General features: G+C 36.9%; 2 protein-coding genes across 3 annotated transcripts in view; both read right to left on the minus strand.

The window, feature by feature from the left end:
- Positions 1-2964: 2964 nt before the first annotated feature.
- LOC103972692 (F-box protein At5g50450-like) lies at positions 2965-4333 on the minus strand. The gene is made up of 3 exons (XM_009387036.2): positions 4071-4333; positions 3773-3935; positions 2965-3696 (listed from the first exon to the last, which is right to left on the minus strand). The coding sequence occupies exons 1-3, from the start codon at positions 4331-4333 to the stop codon at positions 2965-2967; spliced, it is 1158 nt and encodes a 385-aa protein (XP_009385311.2).
- Positions 4334-14121: 9788 nt separating this feature from the next.
- LOC103972520 (uncharacterized) overlaps positions 14122-18998 on the minus strand; it is a 5192-nt gene continuing 315 nt past the window's right edge. The window contains exons 1-7 of one of the 2 annotated variants that reach the window (XM_065133500.1): positions 17998-18998; positions 17848-17914; positions 17068-17622; positions 16548-16980; positions 16339-16439; positions 16211-16254; positions 14122-14381 (exon numbers count right to left, since the gene is read on the minus strand). The exon at positions 17998-18998 is cut by the window's right edge and continues 315 nt beyond it. In XM_065133500.1, coding sequence (XP_064989572.1) covers positions 14309-14381; positions 16211-16254; positions 16339-16439; positions 16548-16980; positions 17068-17205 — 789 coding nt within the window. In that variant the 5' untranslated portion in view covers positions 17206-17622; positions 17848-17914; positions 17998-18998 and the 3' untranslated portion in view covers positions 14122-14308. Of the gene's footprint in view, positions 14382-16210; positions 16255-16338; positions 16440-16547; positions 16981-17067; positions 17915-17997 lie in introns of both variants that reach the window. The other variant, XM_065133499.1, reaches the window with a different exon arrangement.

Here is an 18998-nt window from a genome sequence, read left to right on the forward strand (position 1 = left end):
GTTTTTTAAGATTTTTAAAATAAGAGCGATGGTTTAAAACTTTTGAAAAGGGAATACTCTGGAAAAAAACTCAAAAAAAGAATATTTTCTCATACAATCACCCATATATATAATGACTCGGCCTGATGGGCTAACTAGCCCAACATAACCCAAATCAAGCCTTAACATAGTGCATGTGAGGCACAGTTCAGTGGTGGTTTCAAGCCGTGACGAGTCCTCTGACTTCGTCTACGATCAAAATGCTTAAGCTGAAGCTGATAATAGTATACTCATCAAACCCTTATAAGTCAATCTTAGTCTTGCCCACTTTCGATGTGGGACTAATCAGGGATGTTACAATTTATATATGTATATATATGTATATGTATATGTATATATTAGTTTTTATCTCTATTTTAATTTTTTTCAGCAAAGTAGTTCTGTTTTAAGCCAACACTAGATAAGTTTAAAATAAATAAAAAATATAATTACGTAATATCAATATATATTAATAAAAATAAATTTTTTTATATAAAGTATTAATACATAAAATTTAAAATAATAATCATGAAGAAAATTAAAAATAAAATAAAAATCATATAATTATTTTAGAAATATAATATAATATTATTTAAAATTTCTTTAAAATAATTTTTGAATGAACTAATGAATATTAAATATTAGTTATATATAGTTTGATAACTAAAACTAGAAAATGGACTTGATTCGATAGAAATATCGAATAGTTAAAGATATAATTGACAACTAATCATGATCGTAAGAGATGTAATAATTTTTTAGAAAATATAATAAAAAGTTATATAGCTATGTGAAAGCACTATGATTCATCTTGGGTTTGACTTTCTACAAATCTGATTTATCTCAGATTTGGACGTGACAATATCTACCTTATTTTCTCTTGATTCAGATCCACTCCTCCTCTCGATCGTCTCCTCGCCATATCTACCCCTCTTAGTGATCAATAGTGTTTGAAGGTGAATTTCCAAACACTAATGAGTTCGAGCTAGGAGACACCATCTCAGCAGAAGGAGTTAAGATAGGGTTCGAGATCTTGCTATCAGAATTTAGGTCAGGATTCACTGCACCAACCTTACGGGACGAGCCCGAGTTAGAGGGGTTGAGAGTTGGTCTTAGTTACCTAGCTTGACAAGGGGCCTAACCCATTAAGTGACTCTTATGTCCCTTGGCTTTTGTTCGATCCGAACCTTAGGTTCGAAGGTTGACTTTATAACTGTTCTCTTAAGCAATTTGTAGGTTCCCCTTGTGCATCGATCATCTCATAAGTGCCAGAGCTTGAGGTGATCGAGGGACAAAAATCTGACGAGTGCTCCCCCACTCCACAACGATAGTATATATTCAAAATATTTTTATACGTTATGGTTTGGAAGAATATGGAGGTCCCCTGTTTGATCCAGTAGTCATGCAACAAAAGTTTACTAAAGTCAATTAGAACACAGATTTGGGCAAAATTTATCTCGGCGAGAGTAATCTCGTCTATTTTGATGACTCTTCCGCTCCTAGGATCAATTTTGTTGAGAATTTTGGAGTTAAAGGAGTTCAAGTGGAAGGGAAGGAAGTTGCATGGTGCAATTTCGATCCTCTCTTTCAATGGTTGGAAGTTGTCCTTCCGGGGGAGGAGAATGAGCGCCTATCCTCCAACAAACCAGAGTCCATTAGAGAGGATGTCGATCATTTCCTCCTTGGTGGTTAACTTGAACCAGAAAAAGCTGGACATCATATATACAATTTGGACCCCTTGGGAGAGCTTCAAATAGGGAAGCATAGATTGGAGAAGCTCCAATGGGGAGTCCTCAGAAGGAACTTGCCATGGATATAGAATCGCCGGTCCTCCCAGGCTGAGGAAACTTTCCAAGGAACAAGTTCCACCATCAGTTTAGCACTTTCTTGAATGTGTTGTGGGGTCTATTCACGTTGACCCTTAGAGCCATCCCGTGAATCCTTGAAGAGATTAGTCTAAGTCGTCAAAAAAGGCAAAACCGACATAGAAGAGCCTCGAGTGGGCGGAGTCGAGGAACGTGAGTGACCATGTGAATATAGTGAGACTTTGTTCGGGGGCTCAGGTTGAGGGGAAATCGAGGAACTCTTAGGGAGGAGGAGGAGGAAGGTGCACGTTGTCACCCATCCTGCCGCTTCTTGCCTCTTTTGAGGTGGAGTTAAATGAACCCTAAACCAAGCCTTGATTCACTGAGCCGGTGTCCACATTGCTTTGTCCACCAATGTCACTCTCTCTCTTAGATAACTCCACTTGGTGGAGTTGACACCCCTATCATCCTGCCGCTTCTCGACCAATCTCTCTCTTTCTCTCTCTCAGAAGAGTCAAATGAACCATGAATCAATTCACTAAATTGCTCTGTCAACCAATCTCTCTCTCTCTCTCAGATAACTCCACTTGGTGGAGTTGACTCCCCTATCATCCCCAACTCCACATGCTGACTCTTGCTAGTGCTGACTCCGTCGAGGATACGACAGCATACGTGGGGAGTTTTATGTCTTTTAAACTGCATTCTCTTTCTTCCGATGAAAAGCAAAAACAAAGGAACAAGCTTGGTTGATCAATTTTACACTGACATGGGACCTCCAATTAGTGACTCGAAGATTTCATTAAAGAGCATCATTCTTTGCGGCAGCGTAGATCATGGTGATATGGATCATGATGACGAGGAGTCGGAGTTGATTTGTTGTTCACGGAGATGAGCCCAACACAGCAATGACTTGAAATCGAAGTCGTGTCATGCTTTTTTTTTTAAAAACATAATATACAAGATAAAGTGCAAGTCTGGTAATTCAGCTTCGAAGTAGAACGACTGAAGGAAAGAAGGATTTCAAATCAACCAAAAAAACACTCAGCCTTTTATAATATTGCAGGCGGAATAAAATGGAAAAACCAGCCTTAACAGAGAAGAGTTAAAAGTGGTAAAATCTCTGCCCTCTGTCAGTCGGCGCCTACGCCTCCTCAATCACGACGGCGTCATCGTCTCCGGCGGCCGCGCCGACGCCGCCATCGAAAGCCTGTGGATTCATCGGGAAGCACTCCGCCTTGTGCGACAGCTTCCAATCCAGAGCTTGACATGCCCTCGAGCAGTAATTGACTAAGCCGCACACCGAACAGCGCCGAAACTCGTGCCTGCGTGTCTCAGGCCGCCCGCAGCCGCGGTGGGAGCAGAGCCTCAGACCCTCGGCCGCCGACCCTGCCCTCGCCTCGAACCATTCCTTCAGGAACTGGTTGGCTGGATGCGGCTCCGGCGCCGGCAAATTCCAACCGTAGTCGCTGAGGAGGGGGCAGCACCCTGGGAGCGTTTCACCGGCCACCGTGACCCCCGCTGCTGTGAGCGGGCGACGCTGCTTCTGCCATGCAGGCAAGAACGAGATGGCGGCCGCGAGCTCCCGGGCGTTGGCCTGGACTAATAAGCGGCGGCCCTCGGAGACGTTCTTACGGACGCCATAGCCGTCCTGGAGGCAATGCCCGAGCTCTCGCAGGGCGTCAACGTGGCCGTGAAAAGCCGCACGGGCGCACAGGGCAACGCCAGCCCGGGGATCCTTGTCATTCTTCGACCCTCCGCTGCCACTGAATTGGATTACCGCCAACGAGTACAGCGCTGCCGGGTTCGATCCGATGGCCGCCCTAGCCATCAACGACGCGCCGCTCCCTCTTTTCTCCAGAGCGTAAAATCGTATCTGATCCCATAAAAAATCAATTCTTAAGCAAACTCGAAGATTTCTTCAGTCGAACAAGCAAGCGCACGAGCCCTACCATTCCCAACATGTAGCAGGCATCAAGATTTCCGCAGTCTACACAACGCTTGAGGTATCCATGAGACGAATCGGACCACGTCTTCGCACTAACAGCGAGGCATCTGGAGCTGGCCATAGACAAAACCAGCGGATGTTGCCCCAGAACATGAAACCGCTTACACCTGTTTCAGATACCCGAAAAGAATAAATTTTTACTCACAGTACCCAGGAAAGATCCAATCTTCAGAGGATTAAGCTTAAAACCACATTAAAAAAACTCTCTATTTTATAAAACAGGGCGACATTAGTGTTCGTACGTCAACATGGAGCTGAAAAGATCCGAAGGACTATCAGCGGAGGAGCTGAGCTTGGAAAGCACGGACACAATGATGTCATCCGGCAGCCTTTTGAAGTAATCGACCCTCTCCTCCTTTGCCGGCAACTCCGTTTCTGCAATCCGCGGCCGTTTCCGGCAGCACGATCCGGCTTCTCCTTGCCCCGTCGGTGTTCTCTTCCTCTCCGCCCTCAGAACTCCTCTGTCGCCCATCTGTGGTTGGGGTCTCAGGCATTGCGAAGCCATTGTACGTATGCGTCGCTGGCTCGGCCGCGCTGCGATGTTATTGTGGGGAAGACCAACCCCGAGACGGGAGGGCACCCTGAAGTCTGAATAGGAGAAAGAAAGGCAAGAAGCTATTTATTCGTAATCAAAATGCAAATCTGACGAACACACTCTTGCTATATTTTGCCTTTTCCCATTTAGGTTAACTTTTACACCGAGGCCTACGCTCGGACGCCGCTTAACCCAACGGTTTTCTGTGGACGATCCATTTTGGGACTCCCGCAGACTCAACTTGAACGTCCGAATGCTATTACCATGCACGAAAACTAGGTATTTGGTCACGTGCAATATAATCTACCTAGCGAAACAAATTACTATTAGAATCGACAATTAGTTTTAAGGAAATAAAGTTGGTGAATAGGATCATACTCAACTCGAATTACAATTGGATTCTGGTCTTAAACTCGTTACCATCTTAGGATTTTAACTTTCTTATGATTATATTCATATAATTTATCACACATCACTCTCTGTTTAGTCCTAGTGAGGGCTAACTTTCAGGAAATCATTCTACCCACTATATTTAAGATGTGGTAGTTAGAATTATAAGGGTTGGACAAAAAAGTCTGTCAATTTTGATTGAGGTCAATTTTGGGCCCTCAACATATTAATAGACAAACAGACCACTCCGTTCTTGAGTTAGTCTTCTACTTAATGTTAGTGATAGCTTAAAAAAGTTCCTCATAATTCTAAATTTGAAACGACAATTATAGCGAAAGAAAATTTAAGACGTTTTAATGAACTCAAATGCGAGATACATGACCATACTTTTTACTCTCAGAGAACAATTGGTTGGGTTTACTATATCTAGGCAGTGTACGATCCTCCTTTATCAGTGGTCAATGCGTAGCACAAGCTTTCCATTCTTAGTAGGAGGTCGTTGGGTTTCACATGCTTCTCGTGGAAGGCATGGGAATTTGCTGATTTGTATTACTAAAAAAAAATGATGCCTCACCTAAAACGCACAAGTTCTTAGGAAAAATCATTTTAACATGTACCTCACATTTTCATACTTTTTTTTATAATCCTTACCATTTTCAAATATCGACAATGATCTTATAGTATTTTTCAAATAAACTTATCATATTTTATTTTATCGAACTCATTTTGAATGAAAATTAGGATTCTTTTGATATATTTTATACTAAAAGATAATGTCATAATCATAAATTTAGGTTAAATAGCTGAGAAACTTTATAATATTTGTGTTTATTTATTATAAAAATAATAGCAATAAAGGATAAAATATTATCCAATTACATTATTTTTAATATATATTTCTGCTACTGTACCAAAACCTCAACCATGATATGTAATTAGATAGAGTTTTTGAAACAGTGTATTACAAACATTGTACCCACACATTAATTAGTTCAAATCTCCACAAACCTTGATTATCAATCTTATTATAAATTTTGATATTTTATATAATGAATTGTATGAGTTTATAGACTCCTCAAAGATAGTTATTGTATTTCAACAACCTTGATGATCATAAGAAAACATCTAATTTCCTATCAAAAAACCTGACAGTTAAACGATAGCATCCAAGCGAACAAAGAGTACACAATATTAGTGATAATAACATGACCAGAACGCGTTAAAAAACCTGAGCTCTTGGGAGGAGAGCATCGATGCGAGATATGAGGATCAATGTACGTAATCTTTCCTCTAAATACAAAGAGATTATTTCTATAATAATTTATATATTTCTAGTATAATTTTTTCATATCTCCCTCCATCTTTGTGACGCAAGCATTTCATGTATGTTGATTCTTGATTATCCACAATTAAATCCAGAACTTAATAAGATATAGCCTGCAGTAAAGAGAGATAGAAGCCATTAAACATTCTCCATGAACCATTTCAAGGCACGTAAGAGATGAAGATTTAACAAGTCTTTGAACCATTTGAAGACGGTCCACGAACACGTAGTTCCCAATTGATGATTTTTGGTAATTCAAAATTTGTGATCTGTCCAAAATTCTAATAATTTTTCGTTATGGAGTTTGAACCAATTGATCACAAATATAACTCAGTACAAAAAAATAATTCAGAAGAAATTGGGGCTGCAGGTCGTTGGTCATCGAACACCAACCGCCAGTCACCATTGATTGCCGATCATCCATGGTGCAGACCTCATGGTAGTAAGGTATTGGTCATGTCATTATTCTCACGTCATAAACTAAAACTCAAGCAACCTATAATCATTCTATCACTTGGGCTAAAAAAACATCTTTACTAATCCAAATTCCACATTGTTATGATTTCTCCTCTCAAACATCATGTACCTCTACGGTAAAAAAATTAATAATTCTGATAAATAATGATATTCTTAGCATGATGAATTGTATTCAACATAAAAAAAAGGGTATAATCTCTTAGAAATAAGATACAGAAATCAAAGAAAGACTAGTTGAGTATCTCATCATTTGCTTGAGAGGTCATTTCTATTAAAAGAGAATTTAATTCATAATTTAATATGACAATATATGGAATAGTTAAAATTAATTATTTAATTAATAAGTTAAAAATTTTCATGATTAGACATTTAATTTTAGTGGACATCATCCTCATCTCCTATTTATGGATGACTGAACCCTCTCTATATTGTGCGAGGGTGATCTATAAGAGAGGTAGTTCCTAAAATTTTTAATTTTTTGTTTAATATAATAAATTTTATAATTATGGGATTTAAAAGTTATATAAACATGTTTACATTAATTATGATTTTTTTGAATTTTAGACAAGTTATTTGATATTTTTTGATTTAAATATAGGAGATAAAGTGTTGATCAATCATTACAAAACTAGGATTGGATTAAAATAATAATAAAACGTTTTATTTATGATAATATATATGACGTACAATTATTTTATAAAATTTTATTCGAATTATTCATGTTTTATCAAAATTTTAATTCAAAAATATGAATTTATTAAAAAACTTGAATTCATGAAAAATAGGAGTACATTTATGTTTGATATTTTTTGGTCAAATAATATCATGAAAAATAGGAGTCCGATTCACCTCAAGTTAGACCTATTTTGATGGGGTTAACCATTGCAGAACGATCGACCAAGCACATCCTTTGTGGCCTAGCGATTGGTGGGTCAACGCACATGCCATGCATGAGATGACTCAATAGGTCACCACCTAAATGTAGAAGCATAACAAAACGACAATCGATTGCTCAACTTGATACGACCCAATTCAGCACAACCCCGTGTAACCCCTTTTCTTAGCACGAGCCGACGAAGCTTACCGCCAAAGGACTAGGCAAGTTTCGTATCTTAGCACGAGCCGACGAAACTTATCGCCAAAGGACTAGGCAAGGCTCGTATCTACTCACATATATGGTCCAATATTACAATCCCCTTTGGCTTATTCCTTCATATTTTCATTTTTCCTCTCGTAACAATGATGGAAGGATCAAAATAAGGCCCGATCTCCTACTCATGTTGCTTCTCACTTTCCTCCTCCCCTTCCCATTACCACAAAAACTCCATTTTCAAGCGTGTTCAAGGATCAGTGATTTAAAAAGCACTAGGTACCAAAAGATACCAAGGTCCAAAAATACCTTAGGCGCTCGCCCGAGCGAAGCAGGACACTTTGAAACATTAAAAATATAAAAAATATATAATATAAATGATAATATATAATTATATAAATAAAAAGATAATATTAAATTACTGTTCCTAGTAGTTAGAGGGGTAGAAGAGAACTATTAAAAGAGGGAGAAAAAGTCACCCACAATGGAACTTTCAAATGATAGTAGTGGCTACAGAGGAAGTTGCAAACGACAATAGTGGCAACGATAAAAGTTGCGGATAACGACGTCGTGGGTGGAGAAAGCTTCAAAGGTGTCCGTTGATGGCGGAGGAAGCTATGATCCTCTCCCTCGAAGGTGGAAGGAGTTGCACACGGAAGTAACAACGATGGAAGGAAGTAGCGGACGAAGGCTAAGCCATCCGACTCGTTCGTCAATGATAAAGGAAGCCTCGATCCACTATGTTTGCAACGGAGGCAGCTACATAAAGCATTGAAGACTAAGGCAAAAGCTACACTAAGGTTGATGGCTCAGGGTCACATAGGGGTGCGGGGGTGGCTTTTGCGAGTAAGAAAGTGGCTAGTTAGTTCAATCGAACCAACTAGCCACTATTGTACTAAACGAGACTTAAAAGTCTAGTTTGGTTGCTTTATTTGAATTGCATACTCGCCCGAGGCAACCAATGCCGAGGTTCAAGCAAGCGCTTAGGTGACGCCTCATTGAAGTGCATCGCCTGGTCTACCCTTGAGGCGCTCGGGTCTGGCCCCCCCTTAACTGAGCACCTAAGTGAGCGCCCAGGCACCTATTTAAACCACTACGAAGTACTCCCTCAAATCACCATTATTGGACAGGGCTTATGGTTGATGGCTTCATCATCATCGTGCTCGATGTCCTTAAGCTCCACTGTGGAGGAGCCGACGGAGACGTAGATATGGGCCACGATGAACTTTTACAAGGTGATAGCGAGGGCTGAGGGGGAAGGGGAGGATAACAATCAATGAGCTGAAGCTCATCCTTGTGTCTCCATCGAGATGTTGGTGGTGCCATTCATGGCAGATATAAGGAGTTTAAAGATAAACAAAGGTATACAACATATGGAGTGACGAAACCCTTTTCTAAAGCCCAAACCTCTTGCAGGATAGATTGAGGTAACGAGTGTTTGTGTGTTTCTCTTGTCACTCCATAAAACTTGATGTGGATTGTCTGACATAAATCCCAAGGGTTTTGACCTTTGTAAATTTCTTTATCGATTTTGTTTTACATCACTACGATTTAGTAGGTTGTGATATTTCATTACATCATGTCAACTATCTTAATTATAAAAAAAGCTTCATCAAGAAGCAAATCAATCTATTTAGTGACGATGAGAAAGTATACTTTTCATATAATAAAATGTTCATCATCCTTATAATAAATATCTCTTGTTGACTACTTTTCATATAATAAAAACTTCATTATCCTTAAAGGAAACATCTCATATTTACTTATTCAAAGCCCTTTTTACACTACTAAATTTCACAAAAAGCTTTTTCTTACACTAATAAATGTGGAGATGATATGCCTTTTCTAGGGTCATGTAGGACATTTTTATGGTGTTGATTTTGTAGAGATGATATAGAGGTTGAAGCAATATAACAATATTCTTGAGGTAAAATTTTGCTGAAACCACTTGCTCATAGTTCCTTTATTTCTTGTTAGCCATTGCCCTTCACTACAAGGATTGCTGTGACAATTGCTTTCTTGTGGGATATCAGTGGCACAGTTCAAAAAGTTGTTAATGTGTTGAATGTGCATATATATACTCTTAGGGGCCATAATTTTAATATCAAAAGTAAGAAAGGTGGGGAAAATGATTTCACATAAGCCAACTTTGTATATATGTACTAATTGGAGCCCTAATTATTGTCCCAAAGGTAAGAATGGTGGGGCAAATAGTTTCTTAGAAGCCAACTCTATGTGTATATATACTCATGGGTGCTTTGATTATGAGCTCAGAAGCAAGAAAGGTGGGGAGAAAGGTTTTTTTATAAGTCATAGGTGCAGTAACTATAATCTCGGAGGTAAGAAAGGAGCGGCGAATGACTTCTCGTAAGCTAGCTTTATGTGTATATATTCATGGGTGCCTTAATAGCAACCTTGAAAGCTAGAAAGGCGAGTATAATTTCTTTAAAGTTGACATTTTGTGTATATATTTATATCTCAATATGATATGTTTATCAGACCCACTTTTGAAATTTCTCCCATGACAAGGTATGCTAATTCACCATATGCTATTAGTGCATCAATGTGATGATGGTTGTCTGATCCAATTTTGAAATTGCTTCCATGACATGATATATTAATACATCATATGTTACTGGTGAAGTAAGTATAATTATGACATGTATTTGTGAAGGTTAAAGAATGTCGAAACTTTTACTTTCACCACTTATCTGCTGCTCCGTATCATAAGACGAATTAGCCTTGAAAAAGAATGACCAAGTATTACCATACTATTATTAGCCATAAGATCCTTCATAATACGATGGCCGAGAATCAGTGATTTAAAAAGACATTCGGATGCTCGCCTAAGTGCTTGAGCAAGGCGAGACGAGACTTAAGCGTCTCGTTTAAGGGCCAGGCATCGGGCAAGTGCCCGATTGATATACGACGACCGAACCAGACTTAAAAAGTCTAGTTCGAACCAACTATCGCACACAGTTATATTAGCATGCGACCCCGACTCCCAACCCTATGCAAGCTTCTCTCTCCATTTTTGCCGTCAAAGATTTCTCCCTTTGCGTTCGCCATAAACAATTTGTCCCTTTGCCTCCGCCATCGATAGTTTCTCCTACTGCCTTCGAGTCTTTCTCTGTCACCAATCGAGTCTCCACAGCTTCTGCTGCTATCCGCTGCCACCACTACTGTCCACTACCTGCTGTTGTTTGTAACACAACTCTACCGCCACTACTGCTATCTACGACTCTATAGCTTCGACTGCTATTTATTGCCTCCTATCATTTGTGACTTAACTTTTTACCACTGACTTCTCATTGTTGGTCTCTTCCCTTCCCTACTGTAATAGTAAATATACCATTAACAGTAGATTATTAATTACTATATACAATAACCTTTATTTATTAGATTAATAATATATTATTTAGATTTTAACATTACTAATATTTATTTATTTAAAATTATTATTAAGGTTTCAGGACAAATGACAAGTGTACAAAGCAATTCAATAGATTCTTCAATGAATTCAAAAAAGGATCCTGTACAAAAATATAATTATCTAAAGGATCCTAATACAGTTACTTGCATCTTTTATGATAAGACTACTAAAGATGATTTTTTTGTGCAATAGCATTAAGCTTAGCTCCTGTTATTATTAAAAAAAATGAAACATATTTTGATGAAGAAGAAAGACGAGAGGAAGAGAATGAATTGTTTGAAAATGCCAATGATATTGATTATGATGTTGAATGACTTTGATGTAAAACTTTATTGTTTTGAATTTTGAGTCTTTGACAGTTTTACTATTAGGAGATGGGTAATATGACTTGGTACTTTAAATCTTTTTAATTTAATATCATAAACCTTATTTAAATAATCATATTTATTAATTATATTATATATTTTTTATATTTTCATATTTTAGAGTACCTCGCTTCGCTCGAGTGAGCACCTAGCGCCTTGAGACCTTAGCACCTTTTGGCGCCTAACACTTTTTAAATCACTACTAGGAATACAATGAGCTCCACTCTATGTCTACATTACATAGACTCTAGCACATCTATTCAAAATCATCGACCGGCTTCCTCTTACCCTTCCCTTCCATGTATAAACCTAACTAATACCTCCCCAAGCTCTAAGGGTAATATGTGTAAAATACTACTTTGTCCATGCACCACCTTAAAACTAAGTAGACGAAACAATCGACTCCTCGACATTACAACCATTATTGGTCGAGGCATTACTGTCCATGTCACTACTGTCTATGGACCGAGTGGATGACTATAATGGTTGGATGTCACAACCTCAATAAAATTTATATACAACCATCATAGGTTCCACTTGATGCAAAAGATATAAATAATGAGATTCCTCGACTGACATCACTCGACCTGCTATAAATTTGATCATCTTAAAATCAATTGAACAAAAGAGACACAGTCTCAAAGCAATAGTCACATCACAAGAATGGTTAGTTTCAAGATATTCAAAATCGAGTAATGAAAAAAAGGTGAAAAAGATAATTCTTTCTTATGAATTTTGGGAGGCCATGAATGAAATTATAAAAGGAGTCGAACCGCTATACATGGTCCTCCCTGAGGTTAATATAGAGAAGCATTCGTAGATGGTCAATTTTTCCATATATTTATATTGATATGTTCCAATAATAAATTAAACCAAAAGAGAAGGATCTTATTCTCTATTTTTTCGGTTACACCAGTTAATTCAATCCACATTTCATAACTATAAAACTTGGTTAGTTTGCCAACAAAAGATCAACCATATTTCCAACTTATATGACTAAACTTTTAGGTGACATGACTTATACATCATAATTATTCTAAGTTTGAACAAACCATGAACGAACAACTACCTAATGTCAACTTGATCTATATTTTTAGGGGACTTTTAGGTCATTTGCAATAGCCTTAGAGCTAGTTAAACTGATCTAAACTTTGATTTGATTATATATTTTAATCAAAAAATTCATTAGAATGTCATAGATAAAATAATTAGTGTTGGATCAATTTATTGTTATCCCAATCTTAAATGTAAATTGTGCCACAGCGAAAAGCCAAGATTCCTAGTAATCTTGTCGATATATGAAAGTCCATCTTGTGTAAACTACATATATTAGGTGACCAAAAACATTATAAACCTAAAAGGATAGGTATAGCTCAAAAGATAATCAAGAAATCATGAAAAAAAAAACTATAGTCATCATGTAAACAATAATAGAGAAATGATGAATGCTTAGTGCTTACATAAAGCATATATCAGAAATCACTGATATGTTACATTAGCATGGTATTGAACTACTGATTTTGTGAAGATATGACCATCCATAAACGACTTTAAAAACAACTGAGACATATTCTGTAAGATACCAAGAATATGACAAAAACTCAAACAAAAGAGAAAGGAACTATACAATATTCTAAAAGAGGAGATTATCTACTTACCCTACTAAAGGAATAAAACTTTCCTTTCAGCTAGAACACGGGTGAAAGAGAAACAACCAATCAAGCAAATAATTCATAACAAAATGCAAGTATGTGAGAAATTAAAAATCAAGGGTGTCAAGAAGATGATTGGCATACCCAATAACTACTATTCCACCTGGAATCAGAGGATATAAGAAATAAACCACTCTATCAACATTTTTACATCAATTTCAAAGATCACATACAACAAAACAAACAGCAAAATCAAACAAGATCAAGCGATAGGGTTCTAGGAAACTCCTAAAGGTATCAATGAACATGAACTTTAGATGGTGCATTAAATAGAGAATGTACATAGTTTCACATATTGGCAATGTCAAAAACGATGACATAGAAAGAAGGTACATCCTTCAAGATCTAGGGTTAGAGTGCCACTTGAAGAAACCTTAATGGACTGTATAGATTGAGAGGAAAAAAGGAAGGGAAAATACTATATCCTTCCTTGTTCAAGAGAGTGAAGCCTTCGTTGGCTTATTCATCAACTTCTCTGCTGTGACTTCCCCAAGATACAAAGGTTATGTCAAACATCCTTATCCTTCAATTACTATCTTCATGTCAATTTCATCTTTTTTCCTCTCCTCCTTTTGGACCCGATGGATCTCTTTATGGGTATTTAAAGTTTCAATGCCCTGTTATCATGGGTATACAAAGGGCACCAACCCCAAACAATTATGAATTGATAGTACAATCATGACTTGCCGACCCAAAATAATGATCATGTTGGCTGAGGTGCCATGCACATCAATAAATGAAAAATATTAATGAACAAAAAACTTAGTAACTTATTTAAAGGTAACTATTTAAGAAACATAGAAGTTATAAAATTTGGACTCATTGATGCTCTTTACATGTCATCCTCATATATAATTTGAATCATTTAAGGTTTAGGATTTAACAAAAAAAATAAAATTTAATCATAAGATAAATAAAGTGAAGCTACTCTTGCCCAAATAGAACCCAAAAGAAGTTACCTCGCCACTAGATGCTAGAAATGCCATCGGGCAAGTGACTAATCCATAAATATAGTTCAACTAAGTAAGAACAATGCTTTTATTATTGTTCATTTAATAAAAGCCAAAGGAAAATAGAAGATATAACTAATGAAACAAATGCTTCACACATATCAATCTTATTATTACCACCTCCAGCAAAGAACCAGTTTTCCATCAGTGATACACCTGCATAGCTGAAGCAATGGTTTGGAGGCACATCCTGCCATTTTGGTTTTGACCATTCCATCTGCAATTGTTAAATTAAAAAAGTAGATTATAACACAGAATTTTAATTCATCGTGTTTTTTTGTCATAGCACATAGATAGAAGAGTAGCTCCTTCACTGTCAAATATTTTAAATAATACCCATGTATATAACATCAGAAGCTAGTAAAATGACAATAAAAATTATATAACAGACCCATTAAGTCAGTTGATCGATTAAAATGATTGATTAACAGATACAAATTTAACTTATCCAAAAATTACCCATATCAATTGCTATTGGATACTTTGAAAAAAGGAAAAGGAAAGAAGACAAAGCATAACATCACATAGTTGATCCTTCAAAGGATAAAAAGAAAAAGAGAAACCACTTGGGTCTATTAAGATGCAAGCCAACAGTAATCATCAACTAGAAGAAGGACCAATATAATTCACTGAAAGCAGAATTTTAAATTAGAAACAGGAAAATTCAAATGTTTATTAAAAAAAATTAAGATAGCAGGGGCTTAAAATGTTGAAAAATAAATCACCCTAAATTTAATAGAAATTTTCATCATATTGAAGAGAGAAACCCTAAAATAGTGATTCAACTGCAAAAGAAACTACATCTAACTGCTTCTGCATAAACCAAATTAGCCAAAACTAAGAATCTTGAACACCAGTGCTTTTTAATCCTCTCTGCACCAATTTCTACTAAAAACATTTCATGATAAACAAAGAAAAAATACAAGATTTTTTTGACGAAAAACATCACCAATGAGTTCTGGTGTCAAGAATTCAGAGAGGATCCAAGGAAAAATAATCACAAATCCTAATAGATTAAACATAAAGGATAAATTACCATAATCACAAACTTGTATACAAGAAAGACAAGATCACAAGCACAATAGAATAAAATATAAAGCATGAAGAATTCAGAGAGCAATCCCAAGAAAGACACAAAACCACAAACCCCAATCAAAGAAATCCAAAGGTTTGGAGAGATCAATGTATAAATACAACACAACACATGTCAAAACAGCTCCAATATCTCCTCCAAGCAGTACACAATTAAAAGAGAAATATATAATAACTACAAATATATGATCTAAACATCAAGGCAAATTCCTAGTTTTAAGAATTCAGAAAGCACCCTCGAGAAGACCCAAAAAATCTGGGATGAACAAGACAGCAATGAAGGGATCGGTGGCTGGTGGTTGGAGAAGGGAAGGCCCAGTAAGATAGCAATGGGTCAGGCAAAAATAAAACATCAAAAAATATACGATCTCTCGATTGCAGGGAGCAATCTCAAGAAGAACAAAAATGATCATGGATTCCAATGCAATAAACCACAAAAGCATGATGGAAATCAAATATTTGCCCCTTGACGAAGAAAAGAAGAACAGACAACTCGGCGAGGACCAGATTGAGGAGTGGAGGTGGGGGAGGAGGACAATGGGGTGAGAAAAGAGAAGAAAACTCCAATTAAACCATCAGTGCAAGCGTCCAATATCAAGAATCCAAAGAGCCATTTCAAGAAAGACACGAAAGATCACTAAGTATAATGTAGTAAACCCTAAACCAGGGATAGATCCACTTCACTGTCCATTTTTATAATTGTCAAATTGACATATATATTAGCTTTCATTTATTCCATGACAATTAAAAACTGTCTACAATACAGCCAGAAAAAGATTCACTAGCCAGGAAGGGTTTCAAAATACATAGTTACTGATTTAAAAGAGAACAAGAGAGTATGCTTATATCCGCTAAATGTCCAAGATCTGCGGCATGAGATCCCGATATATAAATAATCTAAAACCCAGAAAATGAAACATTCTATGTTGCAACCCTGTGAGATATTTTTCATACCTCTGACCAGAGAATAATTTACTCATTGCCGCCGTTTCTTTTCTCTGCAGAATAACATTCAAAATAACCTCAAAATACAACAATACCAATCATAAGTGAAAACATTCAAGAAGCCAAAAAAGACATACTGCTATCCGCTCCTTAGCCTCTGCAAGCATTATTAGGTCTCTTATGCTAATCTGTCTTAGGTCAATCTCATCTTCAGGTGATTGCAGTAAAACTTTGTTCACTAAACATTTAAAAGATAATGAATTATCAACTGAAGTTCATTCAGTTTCTTCCAACAGGTGCAGCATGAGTTTATGATAACATTAGGCATCACTGGAAGCTCATTTACCTTGCCTTCTCCTTCGCCTTGTGGCATGAGGAAACTTCTTTTTAGGTGAATTCTCTACAACAGAATCAGGTTTTACAAAGGCTTTCTTATGCTTCCGAGTGGGTTTTTCAATGTCATTTGTCTGCCTCTTTGACTTTCTCTTGGTCCTCTTTGGCTTAGGCATATCTTCATCACTTCGGTTGCCATCCATCTGAGAGACATTAAAGTTGTCAATACCACGTTCATCATTCCTTCCAACTTCAATTTGGTCAGTACCGCACTTGGCTATCCTCTTTCTCAGTTCCCTACATGGTTTATGAGCATCATCATCTTTATCATTTTCTGAAGTAGGCCTTCCTTCATCGATCTGCTGCTTAAGTTTTTGAACATTTTGGGATTGGGACTCGGTATGAATATCCTCCAAACCCTTTGGAAGTCCAATTTCTTCTCTATTCTGGAAAAATAAAAGGTGATATACCTCATAAGATGTGATCAAATAAAAATTACCTTACATAATCCATCTAGGATAAGAGATACTAACAATTACTTGGTCAGTAAGTTTAAATGTCACTGGCAACAACTTAAGGTTAGAAGTCTCAGTAAAATCTGTTTGCATTAAGGCCAAGTCATCAGGGAACAAATGAGTCAATATCAGTGTCCACTGATTTAACAGAAGCATGGTCCTCTAAGAAGTCCTGTCTTTGCAGTTGAAGGATCCTTATCAAAAGAGACAGTGTCAATGGCACTATTACAAACAGCAGAACCAGTGCTTGTGATGTCTCCTAATCAAAGTCTGGGCATCAGATGAAATTAACCAGCAGATTGAACTCTCTGATTCAACAGAAATGTAGAGAAAAAAAGAGAAAATTCAATATGGACCAGAATGCAAAGGTTATGATTGATGAATGCAAAGGATTGTCCACATGTATATCGATCTTCGCTTGTACAGAAGAAGGGTTCGTTATCTCAGAAAAGGATCCCATGGGAGGAGGACCAGTAACGGAAGCATCAGGAAGCATAAAAGAAACAGATTTAGCAGCTCCCTTTTTTGGTTGTGACTTGTTTCTAGGTTGGAACTTGCCTACTTGTCTGACATCTAGAAAGAAAAATAAGTTCATAAAAATTCATCGCGAAGCATTCGTTAAAAGACAAAAGAGAAAATAATAGAACATGTTGGTAAAAAAGAGACTACAATTGTATGGAAAATAGGACTATGTCCAAGAAAAAATATGAAATTATCCAACATGCATGGGTTGGATTTATATCTAATTCTCATAAACATTGAATATGTTGAAAAACTATCAATTGCATCTCTACTTACCAGTGGTGCTATTGTGCTGAAAAGAAAATTCATCAAGTGATTCAAGGCCATAATGCATTGCCATCTCCTAAAATGAATCCGGTCACACAAAAGATAAGCTACAATGTAAACCTGAAACTATGAATTGCACTTCAAGGAAAATAATTGTACAATACCACTTCTCGTTGATTATCTGGAAAAGCTTGCAAATCACCATCCGATAATGAGACTTGAAGTCCATCATCAGTGGATTTTAAGGCTGCGAATTTTTTTGCTATAAGAAGAGGTTGTTGGGTAGCATTCAATTCGGATGACAAAATATATGATCCAGAACTAGGAGTTGCAAGATTTGTATCCTCAACAATTGCCTCCATACCTAGAGTAGTAGTATATGGTAATAACATGACATGTTTATGGTACATTGTGTCAAAACCTTCTGTTTACAGCCACCACTCTAATGAAAATGTAGTCAATGGAAAGAGTACATGAAAAGGATTCAGGAAATTAGCAATGTGTAGATTGTAGAGATAGCACACCAAAATTATCATAATGGAGTTCATACTGAGGAACATAAATGCAACCTGAACATACGCTAACTTAATAATGGGAACTCAACTTCAACAGAATAGAAAACATACCTAGTTAAGTTTTTTCTTGATCGAACATTAGAACCACCTCGTTTCAGCATTATAGAATTGATCTTCAGAACTGATCTTCATGACATGAACCTCCCAAGTGATCAAACAATTCATGAACAACTCAATGTTTTAATGTATAGGTTCTAGATGTTGAGGAATGCATTTCAATAGAAACAGAAATACCTGTTTCTTCTTCTATGACAATCATGCAAGTAGCATGAGGCCCATTCTCCAATGACAAACACAAGGTTTAACTACAGTTTTACGACCATAATCTAGACCTAGCACACAATAAATCTCTAACATAAATAACAACTAGAGTTTGCAGATCAAATGTATTGGATATCCTTCCTGATTTGGACACCATGTAACACCGAAGGTTCCAGTTAAGTTGGATATCGGTATGCTTGTAATAGTGTTCTCAGTTTACCCCGTGGTTATCTGCAAGTTCTGTCCTATTAATCTAATTATACACGCTAAATGTGAACTTAGATATATAACCTTGATGTTGCTCTTGAATCTTCATGTTGTACT

This window comes from Musa acuminata, chromosome BXJ2-11 (assembly GCF_036884655.1).
Source record: "Musa acuminata AAA Group cultivar baxijiao chromosome BXJ2-11, Cavendish_Baxijiao_AAA, whole genome shotgun sequence".
Taxonomy (NCBI): Eukaryota; Viridiplantae; Streptophyta; class Magnoliopsida; order Zingiberales; family Musaceae; genus Musa; species Musa acuminata.